The sequence below is a fragment of the Leopardus geoffroyi genome, chromosome E2 (genome assembly GCF_018350155.1).
Source record: "Leopardus geoffroyi isolate Oge1 chromosome E2, O.geoffroyi_Oge1_pat1.0, whole genome shotgun sequence".
Classification (NCBI taxonomy): domain Eukaryota; kingdom Metazoa; phylum Chordata; class Mammalia; order Carnivora; family Felidae; genus Leopardus; species Leopardus geoffroyi.
In genome coordinates this window covers 14739175-14760212 of record NC_059335.1, presented here as the reverse complement: position 1 = coordinate 14760212, position 21038 = coordinate 14739175, and the positions used below count along the sequence as shown (strand labels likewise).

The window sequence follows — 21038 nt, the reverse complement described above, 5'->3', positions numbered from 1 at the left end:
CCATGGGGACACGGGCGCACATGACACCCCTCCTCCAGAGCAGAGAACAGCATAACCCACCATCCTACAATCATAGAGTCCCCAGGCTCTCCGACCCAGTGACAGTCCCACAAACACACTCTAAAGGAACAATCCAACCACATGAATATATAAACAACTCTCTAATCACCACTTAACCCACTATCTTTCACCCCATCGCAGACTTTGCCCATCACAGGCTGAGTCAGCCCTACACTCAGCTCAATATTATCAAAAGCAGCCTTAGCTGGGGATACATCATGCTTCTCAGGTAGAGAAGGTTGTGTGTGTGTGTGTGTGTGTGTGTGTGTGTCTGCTGTGCCCCCGGATGTGGCAAACAGTGACCAGCCACCCTCCCCATGATGTGCGATACAGACGTCAGGAACCAAAGGTCACCAGTGCCACTACCTTGTGACTGGGCCTCAGAGGAACCTCGTCCAGATTCTAGCCTCCCCTGTTCTCAGCCTCACCCCCAAAAAGGACACAGACACCTGGGAACACCATCCACTACACAAAAGAGCTACAGAGAGCTGGCACACAGCCACGGCCACCTACGGTGACACACAGGTGGCTTTACACACACACACACACACACACACACACACGGCTTTCAAGTGCACTCCTCAAGGAGTTACACACCCTTGGTGACTCCAGACCCCGCTGTGGTTCAGAGCGACGACACACAGATGTGCAGGTGGGTGTGTGGGTCACACGTTCTTGCGAATACACCTCGAGGACAGCCGCAGTGGAGTACACACTCCCTAGAGCCAGAGGCCGTTAAAGTCAACAGCGTCGTCGACCACAAAGGCACGGGTGGTTTCGCACCTTTATACACACAGCCGTGGCAGGCGGGGCCGTAAGTACACAGCCCTCACACAGGAAACGGGGCGCACACTCTCGTGTCCCACACCTACTTCTAACTGCGTCCCCGGGCACATCAGGGCACACACGTTCGCGCCCGCAGTGCACACACCGTCACGCTGCGACGGCCACGGTCCGCCCACCGGCCGCCCCGCTCACGCCCAGTCACACCAGGCGCGCACACGTGCCGCGGGTACACGCACCCCTGCTCGCCCGCGCACTCGCACCGGCTCTCACACCCCCGCGTTTCCCGTCCCCGCTTGTTTTTCTGGAAACTCTGCTCTTCGTTCCCCTCCCCCTAGGCCGGAAGTGCTCGCCGTATTTTTAGCCTCGCTGGTTTCCGCCCCTTCCCTCCTCCTTCTGCCCGCCCAGGACCTGCCCCCCTGCACCCCGCGGGGGACCCCGGCCATCCCCTTCCCCACCGTCATTCCAGAGGGGATTCCCGGCCGCCGCTGGGGCCACGGATTTTCCCGTTGGCTACGTGGGGAGCGGGGAGGAGGCCTGCCTTGAACTTCCTCCCGGGCTGGGGCATCTGGGGCGACTGGGGCCTGGACGGGGTGGAAAGGGGGATGGGAGCCAGACTCCCAAATCGGAGGAAGGAGGGGCTGGGGGCTCAGACTCAGGCTTGAGAGAACGGAGGGCTAGGCGCCCGAACTTGTGGGTCTGTTGTAGGAGGGCCTGGGGGGCCTGGTCTGCATCTGAGCGAAGAGGTGGTTCGGAGACCCGGACCCCTAAATCTGAAAAAGGAGGGGCCGAGGCCCGAGCCCTTGGCTGCCACCCGTCCGTGTTTCGGTGGATGGTCGGCCCTTCCCCGCGCAAAGCCCCCTCTCCAGCTTCTTTGAGCGTCTTCCAATCCCTAGCGTCCTGGCTCTCGGGGCCGATGACTCAGCAGATAGGGGAGCGGAGGGGGGGGTCCGTCTGACTCAGGGATGGGAAATGCTCCCTGTCTCCAGGGAATCGAAACTCCTCCAGGATCGCGGCCAGAGCCGAGCCAAACTCCGGGGACCCCAGGGTATCCCCCACCTCCCGTTTTCCCGCCGCCTCCGTCCTACTAGCGGCACTGGGATTTGGAGCCCAGCGGGGAGGTGGGTGCCAGGCACCTCCCCTTTCCCTTTTCCCCGTTGTCCTCCAGGCTGTGTTTACAGGCGACAGAAGCCCTGGTTACGAGAGAGGAACCCGGGCGTCCGGGTCGAGCCTCCTCGTCACGGCTTCCAGGAAGCCCCCTTCCCCCGCCCCTTGCGAGTGAGTCACGGGCAAGCGGGAGGCTGCAACCGTGCCAAAGCCGCCCGCAGCCGCCCAGCTCACGGGACCGGCCGGGAAGGCCCCTCAGCCCCAGAAAGCGCCGCACCAGGGATTCCCCCGAGCTGGGTCCGACGAGGCAAGTCGGTGTGCCTGGCAGACTCTTCCCACCTCAACACAAGCCCGCGGCCACAGCCTGCAACAATGAGCTTGCCACCCTCATGACTGCACGCTATGGCTATGATTTCTACCCCCTTGTTTTCACTCAGGGCGGCCAGCTCACCAAGACCCCCTTTAAGAATAAGTTTTCTTCCCAGGTCTTAACAGATTGTCACTCAGGGCACCCTCCTGACCATCAAACACTTGCCAATGTGGGGAGGAATCCTCGCAAATTAAGAATTCTCTCAAGGCACACCCATTCAAGAGAGACCCATCCGACCATCAGTTGGGGGATGACCCGTTTCTTCCACCTCAAAACAGCTTTCCTTTCTGTCGAGGCAACCCTCCACCACAAAATAAAAGATCTCCTCCTTTCCAATCTGGAGGCTTCTCAGGCGGCACACTCTTTACATAATTCCAGACCCTGATGTTAGATTGTTGCCACTTACTAACACGCACTTGGGACAGTAACTTGGCCTCTCTGTGCCTGGGTTTCCTCGTGTGCAAAACGGGTGTATAACCTCCTTGAGTTGCCGTCTGTAAAGCACTTTCATAGAACGGTGCTTAGCCCAGAGGAAACGATCTGAAGTGCCGTGCTCTGCGTGAGCAGGAGAGGCTCCTTTCCTGCCTCGCCAGGTATCCGGGACCCTCGCCCCCGCGAGTGGGGGTGGAGGGGACGGCGATCAAGCTCGCTGAATCTGGGCTGTTTGGGAGGGAGACCGAACCAGGCGGGCAGGTCTCAGAATCCCCCACCTGGCCTGTTGGTCCCCTCTCCGTTCCCTACGGATTTCTGTATGTAGGTGTTTGTTTCTGCTTGTTTTTCTCCCTCTTTTTCTATTTCTTTTTGTGACCCTCCCTCTCGCTTGTCTCCTTGCGTTTGTCTCTTTGGGACGCTCTACCATGTCTTTTCTGTCTCCCAACTTATCCTCCTCTCCCTGCCCTGTCTCACCCTGTCAGTGTACGTCTCCCAATGTGTGTCTCTCCCTCCCTGTCTCTATGTTTTTCTCTTCGGGTCTCTCCATTTCTCTTTCTCGCTCTGCGTCTCTCTCCCCCCCCCCCCCCCCCCCCCCCCCGTCGTCTCTCCCGCGCACGCCCTCTTGGCCCCTGCCCAGGTCAATTCCCCCAGGAGCCCTGCCCCCACCACGGCTCAGTTCGATTCTCCGCGCCTCAGTCTCCAGCCTTGAAAACTGGGCCGACACCCCTCCCCCCGCCCCCCACCGTGGGCACTCCCCGCCGGGTCGCGGGCCCGCCTCCCCGCGCGTCCCGGCGGGGTGCCGGGCGGGCCTTGCTGGGGGCGCGCGTCCGGGAAGCGCCCCTCCTGGCCCCACCCACCCGGGCGGGCCCCACTGGCCCCGCCTCCTCACTTCATCTCTATAAAAACACCGGCTCCACCAGCCAACCGCAGCCTGACTTCAGCGCTCCCACTTTTGGCCGACTTCTCAGCCCATCGGCCGTTCGCGCCGCCATGGATCTCGCCGCCATCTACGAGGTGAGCCCCCGCCGACCGGCACCCCCAGTGTCCGCATGCCTGACCCCCTTCTTAAGCTAGGGCTCTCCAGCGCCGAAAACTCTGGCCCGGGACCTCCGGCTCCTTTCTCAAACTGGAGCTCCATAGAGCCTCACACTCCAGCCCGGGGGCCCTGCCTCCCTTCTCCGACCTGTGCGATCCTCTAGAGGTGAAATGGAGCCTGCGACTTTCGGGTCTCGGCCCAGACATTGGTGGAGTGGCCCTTGGAGGTGGAAAAGTGGAAGACTTTTCTCAGACTAGGGCTGTCTGGAGGCGGAAATGGCCCCACACCTGGTTTTACCCCCTTAGTAGTTGCTGAGGGCGCGGTTTTGCGCGGAGGCGTTTCTGGGGCTGGAGTCTCGGGGTGAGGGGAAGCCGACTTCTGTCTCTCCACCCCTTGACCCAGCGGGGAACTCTGGGAACTCGAAAAGCGACGAGATCCCAGCCCCTGCCTGGGTGAAGTTTGCCTGCTCCTCCAGTTGTGAAACTGGAGAACCCGAGGCGCGGGGGTCAGATCCCGAGAGGCCCAGAAGCTCAAAACTGAGAGGACAGTGGCGTGCCTGTCCTCTTCAGGAAGGCTGGGGTCTCCTCTTGATCCAGCCGGGGGAGCCGGAGTGCCTGGGTGCCTCGGGAGTGGCTTCCGTCGCGAGTAAACTCAGAACCTCCAAATCGGGAGCCCATGTTTTAACGTGGGCAGGTGGGGCTCGGGCCGGGAGCCCACAAACCGGACTGGCAAGCTCGTAGGTGCCCTGCAGCTGTGGTGGGGCGTCACCCAGCATTTTCGGTGTCTTAACCGGTCCCTGTTCCCACAGAGCCTCCTGTCGCTGAGCCCTGACCTGCCATCTGACCACGGAGAGACTGAGTCCAGCCCAGGCTGGGCCTCCTCCGGGCTCTGGAGCCTCAGCTCACCCGACAACAGCCCGGCTGGGGTCGGTGCCCGTCTGCCTGGCCGCTCCACCAGCCTGGTGGAGGGTCGAAGCTGTGGCTGGGTCCCGCCACCCCCAGGCTTCGCACCCCTGGCTCCCCGCCCAGGCCCTGAACTGTCACCCTCACCCACCTCACCTACTGCGACCCCCACCACCTCATCCCGCTACAAGACTGAGCTATGTCGGACCTTCTCAGAGAGCGGGCGCTGCCGCTATGGGGCTAAGTGCCAGTTTGCCCATGGTCTGGGCGAGCTGCGCCAGGCCAGTCGCCACCCCAAGTACAAGACAGAACTCTGCCACAAGTTCTACCTCCAGGGCCGCTGCCCCTACGGCTCACGCTGCCACTTCATCCACAACCCCAGCGAGGATCTGGCTGTCCCAGGCCACCCCCATGTGCTTCGCCAGAGCATCAGCTTCTCAGGCCTGCCCTCCGGCCGCAGACCATCACCACCACCAGCGGGCCTGGCAGGCCCTTCCCTGTCCTCATGCTCCTTCTCTCCCTCCAGCTCCCCACCACCACCACCTGGGGACCTTCCGCTTTCACCCTCTGCTTTCTCTGCTGCCCCTGGGACCCCTGTGGCCCGAAGGGACCCCACCCCAGCCTGTTGCCCCTCCTGCCGAAGGGCTACGCCGGGTAGCGTCTGGGGGCCCTTGGGTGGCCTGGCTCGGAGCCCCTCTGCACACTCCCTGGGATCTGATCCTGATGAATATGCCAGCAGTGGCAGCAGCCTGGGGGGATCCGACTCACCCGTCTTCGAGGCTGGGGTTTTTGGGCCACCTCAGCCACCTGCAGCCCCCCGGCGCCTCCCCATCTTCAATCGAATCTCTGTTTCTGAGTGATAAGTGCCTGCCCGGTACAGATCAGCTGGATCTCAAGGGGGCCATTTCTGTTTTGTTGTGGGCTCCACAGGGGCCCTGGGGCTGTGGGGAACTGGGGGACTCAGTCAAGTAGACTCCCCCCCCCCAACTTCCAAAGTGCATTAACCCACTCCCCTGACCCCACGCTGGGGCAGGTCCCCAGTGTGCAAGCTCGGTGTTCATGGTGTTGGGGGCAGGAATGTTTTCTGGGTCCTGTAAAAAAAAAAAAATGTAGCAGATTTGAGGAAGGCAGTGAGCCCTCTACCCGCCCCTCTTTCCCAATGCTGTGAATAATAGGCTCCTACTGCCCCCCCCCCCCCCATTTCTCCCAGACCCTGAGGTTCCAGTGTCTGGTGGTGACTGGAGCCTCCCCCTGAGGGGGAATCCTGGTGCTCAAAATTTCCCTCCAAAAGCAAGTAGCCAAAGCCATTGCCAAACACCCACCCTGCCCCATCCCCCCAGCCATTGGGCCCTTTATTTATGACGACTTTATTTATTCTAATAGATTTTATAGTATTTATATATATTGGGTCGTCTGCTTCCCTTGTGTTTTTCTTCTTCATTTTTGTAATATTGGAAAAGATGGAATAATTATTGTTATAAGTATACTATAATAATATATTAAGTAATATATATTGTTAAAAGTTTATTTTTGTGTTTTTTGGAATTTTTAAATAAAAGGAATCTGTGTGTAAACTTGAATCCTGGATTTTGTGCGGTCTCGAAGCAGTAAGAGGGGCGGGGAGGGTGGCGGGGCACCTTTTTTAGGGATAGACAGGGTCAACCGAAACCCCGGCCGACTGAGCAGCCAGCGGCGCTTACCTGGCAGGAAGTGACGTCACCTGGCTCAGCCGTCCACCTGAGAGGGCGGGGCCAGGTGAGGTCACCTCAAGAACTCGGAGAGCCAGTTCCCGGGGCGCGGGGGTGCAGGCGTTCCCGTCTAGCCGGGCTCCTCGACCCAGCTCTCGCCCGGGCGCGGGCGGGGACGGCATGTTTCCGTCCCCACGGGGCCGAGGGAGGAGGGCGGGGCGGGGCGGAGAGGACGGAATGTGCCGGGGCGCGAGCCCAGGGCGGACGGGGGCGGCCGGGCGCGGCGAGTGGGGGAGGGAGCGTCCCGAAAGTCGGGGCGTCCTGGGATCCCACTACCCGCCGTTCCAGGACGTGAGAGCCTGGGGGACTCAGCCTTTCGGAACCCCCTGGGGGAGGCAGCTTGAAAGCCTCAGGATTCCAGAATCTCAGAGGTAGTCTGGGCGACTTAGAATTCGAGGCCCTTGGGTGTCTCAGAAAACTTTCCGGGATCCCAGAATGCAGCATTCTGGCTTTCCGGGCCCCCAGGTCCTCGGAATTGCAGAGTCTTGGCCCGACCGGGCCCGAAAAGTTCGGCATTGCGGGATCTCGGCATTTGGGGGTCCTCGGAAGCTCGAGGTTCCGTGCTCCAGGCGGGGCCGAGCCGGGGGTCGGGCTCGCCGGGCCAAGAGTGTGGGTCGCGGCCGCGTCGGGCGGGGCCCCGAGGACAGCGGCGTCCTCGGACCATACAAGGCAACAGGCGGCGGGAACCACCCTGGGGCGGGGGAGCCGGCCGCCCCGAGCCCGGAAGCCGCCCCGCGTCAGCGCCGGCGCCCCGCCCCCCTTCCGCCGCCGCCTCCGCCCCCCCTACCCCTTTCCCCCCCGCCTCGCTTTCCTCTCCCCATCCCCACTTCCCTCTCCTCTCCCGCCCTCCCCCCCGTCAGTTCCTCCTCCCTTACCCTCCTGCGCCACCCTTCCCCCCTCACCCTCTCCAACTCTTCCTCTCCCCTTTTTATTGTGTTGCCCTTCCAGCCCCCACCCCCTGTCCCTTTACCCCCTTTTCTCTTTCCTTCAGTTCTCTTCCTCTCCCTTCTCCCTTCTTCCTGCCCTCTCCACCCTTTCCCCCCCTGCCTCTCACTCCTTGTCGCCTCGGTTCCACCTATCCTCCCCACCCCTCTGCTGTCTCCTGTCGGGGTTCTCCCTCTCCAGACGCTTCCCCTCCTCTGCCTTCTCCCCTCCCCTCCTCTTGCCCTCCTCTTTGGCTCTCTCTCCTTGCACACTGGCAGGCCCTGACCATTGATCTCCTCTTCCAGGAAGCTGCCCCCCCCCCCCCCCCCCCCCGCCGCCTCAGTTTTGGGAAAGGGCTCAGATCCCCAAACTTAGAAGAGGGTTGGAAAAAAATATATAGAAATGCGGAGACCCAAAGACAGTGGGGAGGCAGAGAGCAAGAACAAGCCATGAGGAGACATTTACAGACACTTGAGGTACAAGAAACTGACATCTCTGGCCCCTGCCTTAGCAAAAACAGTCTCTGCTGGTAAAAACAAAAGCGAACCTCATTTGAGAAAATGGTCCCTACCAGCAGCTACCGGTACCAAACACCTGGGAGTCCCCTTGACTCTTCGTTGTCAAACTCACACCCCAGTCCAACAGCAATTCTGTCTGATTCACCTTCTAAATATATCTACCTGCCTCCTCCTGTGGCCCCCACCCGTGGTCCTATCCAGCATCATCTCCCACCTGAACCTTCATAGCAGTCCCTTCCTGCTTTCCTGGCCCAGGACCTGCCCTCAGTCTCTCCCCATTCCCCAACAAAACAACCACAGGGAACTTGTCCTGACACCTGAGTCAGAGTCCCATCACATAAAAGGCAAAGTCCTAAGACCTCACCAGCCTACGTGGCCTGACTCTTACCTTTGGCTACTCTTGCTCTAGTCACACTGGCTTCCTAGCTGCTCCACCATTATACCTGACCTGCCTCAGCCACAGGGCCTTTGCACAGGCTGCTATGGCTACCTGAAATATTCCCCAGTTATCCCTATGGCTTACTCCCCTCCATTAGGTTCCTGCTCAAATGCCTTCTGAGTGAGATGGTGTTTGACTGTTACTGCAGCCCACACCGAACCTCCAACACCCCATCCTCTTTCTCATTTGCTCTTTCTCCACGACATTCACCACCACCTAACATATAAAATATACTTAGTTTTCATGTTTATAGAAACTTGTCTCTCCAGCTAAGAATGTCAAATCCTCAACGGCAGGGACTTTGTCTTGCTCACTGCTCTATCACTCACACCTAAACCCTAAACAGGAGTCAGTCACATAGTGCATGTTTAGTATTTGTTGAAAGGAACAAACCAACTCAGAAAGAGGGAGGAAAAGGGAAAGTGAAAAATCCAAGACACAGGAGAAAAAAAATATGTGACGTGACTGATGTCAACTAAACTCTTTTTCTCAATTTATACATATATTGAATCATGTACACTTTGGACTAATACAATGTTATATGGCAATTATATCTCAATGAAACTGGGAAAAAAAAGAGAGAGAGAGAGAGAGAAGATGGAGAAGAAAAAGTAATGCCTTGGACAATTTGCGGAGGAGAACCCGACACATCTACAGAAGTCTTAAACTGAGATTTGCAGACCCAATTGAATTCGCAGGCATATAAGAGGCGATACCACCCTCTGGCGGCCAGGATGGAAAGGGCACCTCCCCACAGTACACAACACTCCCGGGCAGCTGCCTTAGTTCCAGGAGTCTTTCTAACCCAAAAACTCCGAAGATCGCTCCCCTCAGTGGTGATGTAGATGTTTTAGTTCACTTACAAGACGTGTACATTTGTAAAATGCTGGTAACAGAAAAAAAGGTGCTCCAGGTGAGGATCGAACTCACAACCTCGGCATCGCTCCGCTCGCACTGTCGTATAAGTACCGCGCGCTAACCGATTGCGCCACTGGAGCTCCGGCCGCACCCTCGCGCCGCGAGGTCCTTCAGTCGCTTTTGGACACGTGACCCTCCCCGCTGGACAGCTCCGCCTTTACTGCATATGCAAATAAGAATTGTTCGGTTGACCAATGGGAGAAAGTGCGTTACCAGTTCCGGATTCTCACGCCCTGAAGGCCCTTGCTGTAAAAGGGAAAAGTCAGAAGCTTTTGGAATGTGGGGGTGTAGCCTTTCTGGGACTCGCCTTCTCATGAATATTCAGAATCAGGGGGGAGGTGTCTTAACCCTTTACCGGCTGGCTGGCCGGAAGGCAGCCCCTCCCCCCCGCGGGCGGGAACAGGATGTGCGCCGGGGCGGCTCGGGGGGGAGGGGAAGCCCTAGGCGACCGCCCCCAGCCTCACAGCTGGGACCGGACTCTCCCGCCACAGATGTGGCGCTGCCGCCGCCGGAGCCCCGTGGTACTCATCCCAGAACCCGAAGGGTCCAAAGTCGTGGACTCTGGCGTCGCGAGTCTGTGCACCGCTCCCTGAGAGACCCCGAAGCCCGGGACCCCGCGTCCAGGCTAAAGGACCCCAGATATCCAGGTGCCCAGCGCCCCCTCCCGGAGGAGCCGGGAGTCCGGGACGTCAGCCCCGCGCGTTCCTGGAGGCCGAGCTTTCTGCACCCCGTTTTAAAGAACTTAGGATCCCAGATCGGTGATTACCTCCAACGGTTCCCAGATATCCGAGCCCAGCATCCGAACTTGGCAAACGGACTCCCAGCACCCCGGCCAGTCTTGTTTAGTGCTGAAACGCCCACTCCTTCCAGGGGACCCAGGAACTGGGGACTCCCCTGCGCTCCCGCCTGGAGATGGTTTAATCCCTGCTCCTAGAGTTAGGGGAACTCAGGAATCCGGTCGCCCCACGGCCCTATCTAGAAGACTTAGGAACTTGGGTCCCCAGCACCCCATCTGAGACCCAAGAGTCGAGACTCCCAGCATCCCCCATTGAGAGGACCAGGAAATTCGGACCGCTGCATCCCACTCTCCGAGAGACCTCGGATTCTGGTTCCCGGGGGCTGAGAGCCCGAAGTTCACGCCCCTGACTTGCAGAGACCCAGGAGTCCGGCTTTGCGTCTCCCCGGGGACCGTGCTAGCGTTGAACAGGAATCCGGCAGCCTCGGCTCGGGGCTGGAGACTCCCTGGGAGGTGAGGGGGGAGGCGAGGGGCCCCGACGGGCTGGGGGAGGGGGCGGCGCCGCTGCCGCTGAACAATGAGGGGGCGTGCCGGCGGGGGGCGAGCGGAGGCGCCGGCGGGAGTTTGGGTCTGAAAGGGTGTGGGAAGGCGCTGGGGACCCTCGCTGAGGCGGTGGGGACAGTAAGCGGATCGCGGAGGGACTGGCTGGAGAGGGGAGTGGGTCGAGGGCTCAGGGCCAGCGCCCCAACTCGCAGCCCTGGGCGGGGGAGGGAGCCGTCTGCAGGACCCTGGCATCCGGTCCCCCAGCCTCCTCCGCCCTCCCCAGGGACCTCCCGGCCTCCCGCCCACGGCTTTTCCCAGCCCTGCCCCTCGCCCTCGGTTCCAGCCAGAGCCCAAACGTTCCCAGGATCCTTGAGCCTCCGGCCCCAGACAGACCAGACTCCTAGCTTCACTCTTCTTTGTCTCAACCTTTCCATCTTTTTCTCTGTGCTATCTCTCCCGGTGCCCCTCTTTCTATCACTATGCCTCTGTCTGCCCCATTATTTACTCTCCGGTCCCTCCTGGACTTAGATCACACTCCTAATTCTCTGGCCTAATCTGTGAGTGTGGGCGGCGGGGAAGCCGATGGGGTCCTGATATCCGAGAAGGGGGTCTTTCCGCAGAAGCCGCTGAGCCACTCAGCCATGCCCGAGGGAGCCCGCGGACCGAGCCTGTCCAAACCCAGCCCTAGCCTTGGCCGTGGCCCCACAGGTGAAGTGTGTGACTGCGCAGCTGTGTGTGAGACCCAGACAGGTGAGAGTCCAAGGGAGGGTGGAGCTTGCTGGGCATTTGTTCCTTCATTCAAGACACTGGCTGGCTCAGTGCTGGCCACATAGGGTGACCAAGACAGTCCCAGCTCTGCCTACACAGAGTTCCCAAGTCTGGTGGGGCAGATGGAACCATCCCTAGATGGTGACAGTCCGGAGGCGGACACCCAGAGTCCAGCGGTCAAGCCTGGGCAGGGGTGGGGGTGGGGGTGATAGCCCTTTCCTCTCACTGTGGGAGCCCAGTATGGGAACTCAATGGAGGCTTCCTGGAGGAGGAGACATAATAGAATTAAAAGATAAGCAGCAATGAGTTGGGAAAAGCAAGGAAGAGTGTTCCACACAGAGGGAAAAGTATGTGCAGAGGTGAGAGAAGGCTGTGTTTTTGAGTAACTGAAGGCAGCCGAATACGACTGGAGTCTGGAGTGTGAGAAGTGGTGTGTCTGTGGGAAGAGAACAGACTGGAAAAGTCTCTGATGGCCACGTTGCATAGGGCAGTGTGGATCTGAGGAGTTTGGACTTTCTCCTGAGGGCATGAAGGGGTTATACTTAAAGTGACAGGGTCAAACGGGCAAATTAATAAAGATCTCCCAGGCTGACACACGGAGGTGGATTAGAAAAGTGGAGGTCGAAGCCCAGAGAAGATCCTGATGGGAGAGAACAGGACAGGACCAAGGCAGTGCAGTGGCAAGAGGAGAAGGGAGCCCCTGGAGGAGGGGAGCGACAGATGCTGACCTGGGGTGGGTGAGTGTAGGGCTGCACTCATTCAGCTGGGGAGACGGCCTGATCTCCTGCTTCTCACCCCTGGCAGCCCCTGCAACCCCTGCCATGGCCTCCCCCCGAGGTTCTGGGAGCTCCACATCCCTGAGCACGGTGGGCTCCGAGGGGGACCCGGCTCCAGGGCCCGCCCCAGCCTGCTCAGCCTCTAGGCCAGAGCCCCTTCCAGGACCCCCCATCCGCCTGCATCTGTCACCTGTGGGGACTCCGGGTTCCGCCAAACCCTCGAGGCTAGAGCGAGTGGCTCGCGAGATCGTGGAGACAGAGCGGGCCTATGTCCGGGACCTTCGCAGCATCGTGGAGGTGAGGCAGGCGGGTACCCGAGCACAGTGGGGACCCAGGCCAACCCTCCACCGCCCCCCATAACCCCAGTCATCCCCACAGGACTACCTCGGTCCTCTGCTGGATGGCGGGGTCTTAGGGCTGAGCACGGAGCAGGTGGGCATACTATTTGCCAACATCGAGGACATCTACGAGTTCAGCAGGTCAGAGGCGGGAGGGACGGGCAGGGGCACCAGCTGGTAGGGCTAGGGGAGGCGGGCTGTATCCTAACCCAAACCTTGGAGTCCCACGACCCCCTCTCCTGACTGGTACATGGGAGGTAGTGACATTGGGCAGGGATCATGATGGGGAGTGAAGGAACCAGAGTGGCGGAGGCAGAGTTGGAGAGGAGCCCGAGGACCCAGATGAGATCTAAGTACGGGGATGGGTCTCAGCACTAGGTCAGGTCTGAGATCACGGTGAACCCACGACTCGTGTGGGGGGCCTAAAGATCATGATAGCGTGAGCATTCGCGTGACCACGTCGTCCCGAGAAACCCCTCAGTCCCAGACAAACCAGATGGTTGGCCTGGACCCAGTGAGGAAGATGCTGGTGTCCAAGGATCGTGACCCTTCTGAGCGTCTTGATGAGATCGATCTCCACGTTACTGCAGGAGCTCTGAGATGATGTGACGAGATGTCAGGATCACAGCAGCCTCTTAAGACGATCCCAGCTTTGAGGGCCATGACACCCTTCTCCCTGGGTCATATCACGAGACCCCTAGGCTCATGGCAGCTGTGACAAGATTTGGGGCTGAGGAACGGGACGCTGTCCATGGACAAAGTCTGAGCGGGGTTGTGATCTCCCCACGTAGCAATCAGAAGACTCCCTTCGGATACGATAGCCCCTTGAGAGATCCTGGCAGCCACCAAGTCCCCAGCCTCCTGGAGTCGTCCCACGGGGGGCTGTGGGGACAGGGCAGTCCCTGACCTCGCCCTCTCCCCCACAGTGAGCTCCTGGAGGACCTGGAGGGCAGCAGCAGCGCAGGGGGCATTGCCGAGTGCTTCGTGCAAAGGGTGAGTCAGGGTGGGGGCTCTCAGTCCGGGATGGGGCTGGGGTAAGGCGGGGGGTCCCGGGGAGTTGGGACCTCAGGTCTCCCTAACTGCTGTGTCACCCACAGAGTGAGGATTTTGACATCTACACATTGTACTGCATGAACTACCCGAGGTGAGGAGTGAGGAGCCCCCGCTGGGCCCCAGGCCTTTGCCCGCTGAGTTGATGTGCCAGCCAACCTCCCTCCACCTCGACCCATCCAGCTCCAGCCCCTGCCAGCCTATGACCTTAACCGAGCTCTCCCTAAGCTGCCCCTGACCCCTGCCAGCCCCTGAAACCCTGACCACGCCCCGCCGCGCCCTCCCCGCTGGGGGCTGCCAGCCCCCTGACCTGTGCCCCGCCCCCAGCTCCCTAGCCCTGCTCCGGGAGCTGTCGCTGTCCCCGCCCGCAGCCCTGTGGCTGCAGGAGCGCCAGGCCCAGCTCCGCCACTCGCTGCCCCTGCAGAGCTTCCTGCTGAAGCCTGTTCAGCGCATCCTCAAGTACCATCTGCTGTTGCAGGTCAGCCGTGGCCCTGGGGGTGCTGCTCGGGGAGGGCAAGGTCCTGGCCGTTGACCGCCCGGTGGTACAGCTCTAGGACAAGTCCCTAGAAACTGGGCCAGCAGTCGGGTGCAAGTTCTTGCCACCAGTGGGGACTGGCTCCAGCTGATTCCTCTTTCTGTCTCTGCCTGTTTGTCTCTGTCCTCCTCTGGGTCGCCACCTCTGTCGCTGCCTTGGTATCTGTCTGTCTCCTATCATTACCATCCTTTTCTCTTGTTTCTGATCCTTCCCTGGGTGCCTGCCTGGCAGGAGCTAGGCAAGCACTGGGCAGAGGGCCCGGGCGCCGGGGGCCGTGAGATGGTGGAGGAGGCCATTGTGTCCATGACCGCGGTCGCCTGGTACATCAATGACATGAAACGCAAGCAGGAGCATGCGGCGCGCCTCCAGGTGACCCCAGGGTGGGCTGGGGCTGCTGGATGGGGGCAGTGGGCACGAGGGCCTTTGGGGGGGGTGGCCTCGGAGGACGGGCTGGGGTAGTGCAGCCTGGTTGCTAACCTCCTGGTCTTGGTGTGTGTGCGCGCCCCTGTGCCCTGCGCACCCGGCGGGCCCGGCAGGAGGTGCAGCGGCGGCTTGGCGGCTGGACTGGCCCGGAGCTCAGTGCTTTCGGGGAGCTGGTGCTAGAGGGCGCGTTCCGAGGTGGCGGAGGGGGCGGCCCCCGACTTCGAGGGGGCGAGAGGCTGCTCTTTCTCTTCTCACGGATGCTGCTCGTGGCCAAACGCCGGGGGCCGGAGTACACCTACAAGGGCCATATCTTCGTGAGTTCAGGGTTGGGGGCAGGACCAGGATGTCACCTGCAAGGTGTATTCTGTATACCTACACCTGTGTACCTACAGGATAGCTGGGGGCAGGCGGGGTCTGCCAAGGAGGAACAACCCAGCCTCAATTTGAGGGCCGTGTTTTCTTGAGTCCAAGGATGGGGGTGAAGTTTAATGAAGGGTGAGGGCATCAGGATACAGGTGAGGGCCGGTGGTGGTGGGGGGGGGCTGGATTTGCCCACCAGGCAAGCATCTTCATGAGGGGAGCACATCTGGACCCAGATGAGGGCGAGGGACTGGTGAGGGAGAGCAGAGCCCAGCCTGGTGGGGGGGCTCCACAGGGGGGTAAGGGGACCCGCCCCACAACCTCATGGGGCACATCTTTCTAGGAGGTAGGAACCCAGATACACACTGAGTCTCGGGGCTCTGAGCTCCCTGCCCCGTTCTGTCCCCCTTACCCAGTGCTGCAACCTGAGTGTGAGCGAGAGTCCTCGAGATCCTCTAGGGTTCAAGGTGTCCGATCTGACCATTCCCAAACACAGGCACCTGCTCCAGGTGAGTGCAAGGTGGGGCTGGGCGGTCAGGGTTCCCCTCAGCCCCCAGACCTTCCATCTGGCTCCCGACTCCCTATCCCACCCCCAGGCCAAGAACCAAGAAGAGAAGAGGCTGTGGATTCACTGTCTCCAGCGCCTTTTCTTTGAGAACCACCCCGCCTCCATCCCCGCCAAGGTACAGCTCCTGCCATATCCAAGGGGCTTCGGAATGCGGGAGGACCACCCCGCCTCCCGTAGTGCTACGAGACCCTGAGTGTAGGGGGCTCGCTTAGACCGTGATCAGTAAGTTGCATTTTAAAAAGAAACGGAGGGGGGCGCCTGGGTGGCGCAGTCGGTTAAGCGTCCGACTTCAGCCAGGTCACGATCTCGCGGTCCGTGAGTTCGAGCCCCGCGTCAGGCTCTGGGCTGATGGCTCAGAGCCTGGAGCCTGTTTCCGATTCTGTGTCTCCCTCTCTCTCTGCCCCTCCCCCGTTCATGCTCTGTCTCTCTCTGTCCCAAAAATAAACGTTGAAAAAATAAATAAATAAATAAATAAAAAGAAACGGAGGGGGGCACCTGGGTGGCTCAGTCAGTTAAGCATCTGACTTCAGATCTCCCGGTTCATGAGTGTGAGCCCCACGTTGAGCTCGCTGCAGTCAAGACAGAGCCTTCACGGGATCCTCTGTCCCCGTCTCTCTGCCCCTCCCCCACTAGCACTCTCTCAAAAGTATTTTTTGTTAACGCTCACTTATTTCTGAGACAGAGCATGAGTGGGGGAAGGGCAGAGAGCGAGGGAGACACAGAATCCGAAGCGGGCTCCAGGCTCCGAGCTGTCAGCACAGAGCCCGACGCGGGGCTCGAACTCACAAACCATGAGATCATGCCCTGAGCCGGAAGTCGGTTGCTCAACCGACTGAGCCACCCAGGCGCCCCTCTCTCAAAAATATATAAAACGTTAAAAAAGTAAGTAAGATGCATGCCAACTCTTTAAAAAAAAACAAGTAGATAAAAATAAATTCCTGCCTGGGTTTGAATCCCAGCTCCACCACGTCGCTGCTGTGTGACTTTGGGCAAGTGACGCTACCTCTCTGGCCTCGGTTTCCTCACCTGGAGGAGTCAGAGCACCGAGTTCGCACACCTGTGGTGACTACTACTAATCACCAGTCGTGTGACGTGCCTCATACAGAGTAGCACCCGTTAATAGGACTGTGACTGGGGCGCTCGGAGGCAGCCCCCGGCGACGCAGCCCCTCACCCTGGTCTCTTTCAGGCAAAGCAAGTTCTCCTTGAAAACAGCCTGCACTGTGAGTTGGGGCCTTGGGTTGGGAGGATGTGGAAGTAGGAGGATGACTTCCAAGGAAAAGTAGATCACGGGGTTCCCAATGTCTCCCCGCAGGTGCTCCTAAAAGTAAGCCCATCCCAGAGCCCCTGACACCCCCTCTTGGGTCTCCCCGACCTCGGGATGCTAGAAATTTCACCCCTGGACGAAGGAACACAGGTAAAGAAGATGAAACCCTGAGGTTCCCCCAATTCTCCCCCAGGAATTGTACCCCCGGCCTGTCCCCTCCAGCCTGGAGCTGGGCTCATCGTGGGGTTCTCCTCTGCCTCTCCCACAGCTCCGTCTCCAGGACCCTCTGCTACCCGCCGTGGCCGCAGACAGTCTGGTGAGTGTCCTCTGCCTGAAAGTTGACGAGAGAACGCGGGGGGAGCTGGGCCCCTGACGTTCCTGTGTCCTCTCCCCAGAGCCAGTAAAGGACCCGTATGTTATGTTTGCACAGAATGGTAAGTGGCCACCCTAGCCCAGCCGGGTCCATGCCTCTCTGTCTATCTCTTCCCGAGAGATGCCCCGTGTGCGTGGGGGAGGGCTGATAGGGGCAACGGATCGGCTGTAAGGAATCATCCAGATTCTGCATCTCACTCTTCTCTTTCTCATCTCTCCATCCCAGCTAAGCCTAGACTCAAGGTAAGAAATACCCTAGCACAGGGTCTGGGGACCCGGACTCCTGAGTCTGGGAGGAAGAGATGGGCGGCCCTCGACTCTTGCCCTCCGTCCTCTTTCCTTGCTTACAGCATGCTGGCAGTGAGGGGGAGCTCTACCCCCCCTTGGAGCCTCAGCCACCAGTTCCAGCTTCCGGACCCCCTGAGGACCTAGAGGACACTGGCCCCCCCACGCTGGAACCCTCCGGGACCTCGATCACGGAGGAGATCCTGGAACTGCTGAACCAAAGAGGCCTCCGGGATCCAGGGGTGAGCTGGGTGTCACATCAGGGCGTCCTTGGGATTTAGCTCGGTCAGGCACAGCCCGGGGGGGCCGGAGGGCCAGCCCACCATGGTATCTTTGGCCTCTTCCCCAGTGCCCACTACAGCCGCCCCCCCACGACATCACCACGTTCCCTGGAGACTCCCAGGTGCCAGGCGACAGTGAAGCCCTCACATTCCAAGCCCTTCCCAGCCGGGACTCTTCAGAAGAGGAGGAGGAGGAAGAGCTGGAGTTGGATGAACGGGAGCCTTCCCCACTCCATGTGCTAGAAGGGCTCGAAAGTTCCAGTGCGGCTGAAATTCCCGACGTTCCCAGCCGTACCAAAAGTCCAGACGTACCCAACCTCCCTGAAATTCCCAGCCTGTCTGAAATTCCCAAGATTCCCCACCTTCCCAGCCTCCCTGACATTTCCAGTGTTTTTGAAATGCCCTGCCTTCCATCCATACCTAGTGTCCCTGACATTCCTAGCCTTCCCAGCACTCCCGCCCTTCCCTGTGATTCCTGGCTTCAGGGAGCTCTGCGGGAGCCCGATGAGGCTCTAGCCACGAGGAGAGAACTGTTTCCCGGAAGCAGTTCCACCAAAGGAGAGCGGTCCTCTGGGGGCAGGGTAGGGCAGCAGCTTCCTGAGGAAGGGGAATCCTTCCCAGATTTCCAGTCCCAGGACGTCACCCGAGACCAGGGATTCTCAGATGAGCTGGGATTCCGCTCTTGTTCAGAAATCCGGAGCGCCTGGCAAGCACTGGAGCAGGGGCAGCTGACCCGGCCCGGTTTCCCAGAGCCACTGCTCATCCTGGAAGACTCGGATCTGGGTGGAGGTGGCGGGAGCGGGAAGGCAGGAGCCCCGAGTTCGGAGAGGACAGCTTCCCGAGTGCGCGAGCTGGCCCGGCTTTACAGCGAGCGGATCCAGCAGATGCAGCGGGCGGAGACCCGGGCGTCGGCCAACGCGCCCCGCCGCCGGCCCCGTGCTCTGGCCCAGCCGCAGCTGTCCCCCTCCCTGCCCCGTGAGCAGGCCGAGCCAGGTGAGGTCCGGGTGTGTGGTCAGCAGAGACGGCCCACACCGAGATCGCGGTCCTGACTCCGTTCTTTCTGTGCACACAGGGCCCCTGCCTGCCTTTGGACACGTGCTGGTATGTGAGCTGGCCTTCCCGCTGACGTGTGCCCAGGAATCTGTCCCCCTGGGTCCCGCCACCCGGGTTCAAGCTGCCACACCTTTGTCTAAGCAGGGAGGCTGCCTGGGTGGCCAGGGTCTGAATGTTTCAAATTTGCCTGAGCAAGACCGTCTGAGCATCCAGGTTCCAGCTGCTACCCCTTTGCCTGGGCAAGGAGGCCTCTGGAATATACAGAGTGTGGCTGGAGCCCCCACACCCTTGCCCGAGCAAGAAGACCCCCCACACGATCAGGTTCCAGCTACAACTTTACCTGATCAAGAAGGCCACCTGGAAACCCAAGTTCCAGCTACCACGCCTTTGCCTGAGCACAGAGGCCACGTGGACATCGAGGTTCCGACCAGCCCAGCTGTACCCAAGCAGGGACGCGGTTCTGATGCCATGGGTTTAGCCACCACTCCTGTGCTCAAGAAAGAAGGCCACCTACAGAGCCAGAGCCCAACCACCACCCTGTCAACGAAGCAAGGCGGTTCCGGGGATGTTCAGTTCCCAGCTGCTGTTTGTGAGCAAGCCGTCAACACTTTGCTTACGCCCGGAAGCAGCCCGGACCATCAGATCCCAGGCAACACTCCGCTGCCCTTGCGGCGTGACCTCCCAGACGTTCAGGTCCCAGGTACTTCACCTGGGCCTGCGTACGGAGGCCGCCTAAGCCACCAGACCCCAGCCAACGCCCCGCTGCCTCTGCCCCAAGACCTCTCAGACATTCAGGTTCCGGGTACCTCACCTGTGCCTGCACACGGAAGCTGCCTAGACCGTCCGATCCCAGCCGACGCCCCACTGTCCTTGCCCCAGAACCCGAATGTCCCAGCTGCCGCACCTTTGCCCCGGCGACAAGGCCTCATGGACACCCAGGCCCAAGCCCTCCAAGCCCTCCCGCCTTTGCCCAAGCAGGGAGGCCTCCCAGACGTCCAGGGGCTATCTGCTGCACCTCTGCTTCAGGAACAAAGCTTCACAGACCTCCACGTCCAAAAACTTACACCCTTGTTGGAGCAGAAGAGCCTCACGGACACTCACGTTCCAGCTGCGACCGCTTTGCCTGAGCAGGAAGGTTCTCGGGACAGTCAGGGCCTGTTACCCATCCCGGTTCCAACCACCGTGGTTTTCTCCAAACCAGGAGGCCACCCGGTGTCTCATGTCGCCCGGTCAGAGTCTTCAGAGTTGACCCCACCCCACAGTCCCCCTCCTCCCACCCGTCAGCTCCTGGGTCCCAGTGCAGCTGCCCTCTCAAGATACCTGGCAGCGTCCTACATCAGCCAAAGCCTCGCTCGGAGACAAGGGCCTGGGGGAGAAGTTCCCCCAGCCTCCCGGGGTCCCTGGTCCTCCTCTGCCCCGGCATCACGGGCACCTTCACCACCACCCCAGCCCCAGCCCCCACCACCCCCAGCCAGGAGGCTCAGCTATGCCACCACGGTCAACATCCATGTCGGGGGCGGTGGGCGGCTACGGCCAGCCAAGGCCCAGGTCAGGTTAAACCATCCTGCTCTCTTGGCCCCCACCCAGGAATCTGTGGGCCTTCGTAGGGCCCAGGGAGCTCCCGATGCCCCTTTCCACATGTGAGCCAGGATATCAGACTTCTTGAAAAGCAAGGACTTCAACCAGATGCCACAGACCCTCAGAACTTCACCCAGATGTCCAGACACTGAACAAAGGTGTAAAAATTGCCGCAGCTTTCCAGCAACTGGGATCTGCTTTGGCAAATGGCTCTCCTTACTTACCTTGATTAACTCAACAGGGATGGGGGAAGGGGCTGTCATTAATATTTTGTTCATTCATATTTTGAAGTCCTGTATCTTTTCCCATTCCGGAGGCAGTGGGGGAGGACCAGACAACGAATGGGAAGGTCTGACACAGCACGAATCCGTGGCTCAGAACGGGGTGGGGGCGGATCTCAAACTTCTTTGAGGGTTGCCGACAACCACCCATTAGAGTTTGGTGTGTGCTGTTTCAGAGTTTATGAACGGCTTGATGCCATCTAGGAAAGCCAAGTTAAGCAGCTCTGTCCCAGGCGGACGTAGAAGTCCGTTCCCTCCGCGATTTATCCAGTTCATGTGTTCTGTCCTCTCTTCTGCTCAGCTATCCCTGGGTCTATCCATCCGGTTGTCTCCCCAGCCCTCTCCTCCCGTCTGCCTGTCCGTCTCCAATCCATACAGCATGCTTTATTTAACCATCTCTATCCTATTCATCCATCATCACCCTACCCCTATCGCATCTAGTATCCTTTCTAACACCAATCCATTCCTCCATTATCCCACCTGTTTTCTCCAACCAGCCCTCTCCATCCATCTGTCCCTTCACAATGTCACCTCCAGCCGCTCCTACGTCTCATTCACCCAACCATCTAATCCAGCAGGGCAACCATC

General features: G+C 59.9%; 2 protein-coding genes and 1 non-coding gene across 9 annotated transcripts; 2 read left to right on the top strand and 1 right to left on the bottom strand.

Moving 5' to 3' along the window:
- Nucleotides 1-3640: 3640 nt before the first annotated feature.
- ZFP36 (ZFP36 ring finger protein) lies at nucleotides 3641-6264 on the top strand. Its single transcript, XM_045442375.1, has 2 exons — nucleotides 3641-3766; nucleotides 4597-6264. The coding sequence occupies exons 1-2, from the start codon at nucleotides 3743-3745 to the stop codon at nucleotides 5548-5550; spliced, it is 978 nt and encodes a 325-aa protein (XP_045298331.1). The 5' UTR covers nucleotides 3641-3742; the 3' UTR covers nucleotides 5551-6264.
- A 2960-nt stretch (nucleotides 6265-9224) lies between these two features.
- TRNAI-UAU lies at nucleotides 9225-9317 on the bottom strand. The gene is given in 2 exon segments: nucleotides 9225-9260; nucleotides 9280-9317. It is a non-coding gene; the product is annotated as a tRNA-Ile (tRNA).
- Nucleotides 9318-9597: 280 nt separating this feature from the next.
- Nucleotides 9598-20449, top strand: PLEKHG2 (pleckstrin homology and RhoGEF domain containing G2). Of its 7 annotated transcripts, XM_045442372.1 has the most exons (19): nucleotides 9604-10486; nucleotides 11137-11266; nucleotides 12089-12357; nucleotides 12439-12539; nucleotides 13325-13391; nucleotides 13496-13542; nucleotides 13776-13926; nucleotides 14215-14352; nucleotides 14520-14720; nucleotides 15183-15275; nucleotides 15363-15449; nucleotides 16523-16556; nucleotides 16649-16750; nucleotides 16869-16916; nucleotides 16996-17034; nucleotides 17199-17215; nucleotides 17323-17499; nucleotides 17607-18531; nucleotides 18611-20449. In XM_045442372.1, the coding sequence occupies exons 2-19, from the start codon at nucleotides 11158-11160 to the stop codon at nucleotides 20233-20235; spliced, it is 4230 nt and encodes a 1409-aa protein (XP_045298328.1). In that variant the 5' UTR covers nucleotides 9604-10486; nucleotides 11137-11157; the 3' UTR covers nucleotides 20236-20449. The 7 variants fall into 7 exon arrangements, with proteins under 7 accessions (XP_045298322.1, XP_045298325.1, XP_045298323.1 ...); XM_045442366.1 differs by having other exon boundaries at nucleotides 9598-10486; nucleotides 11122-11266; nucleotides 15183-15449; XM_045442369.1 differs by having other exon boundaries at nucleotides 9599-10486; nucleotides 11137-11224; nucleotides 15183-15449.
- Nucleotides 20450-21038: the final 589 nt, after the last annotated feature.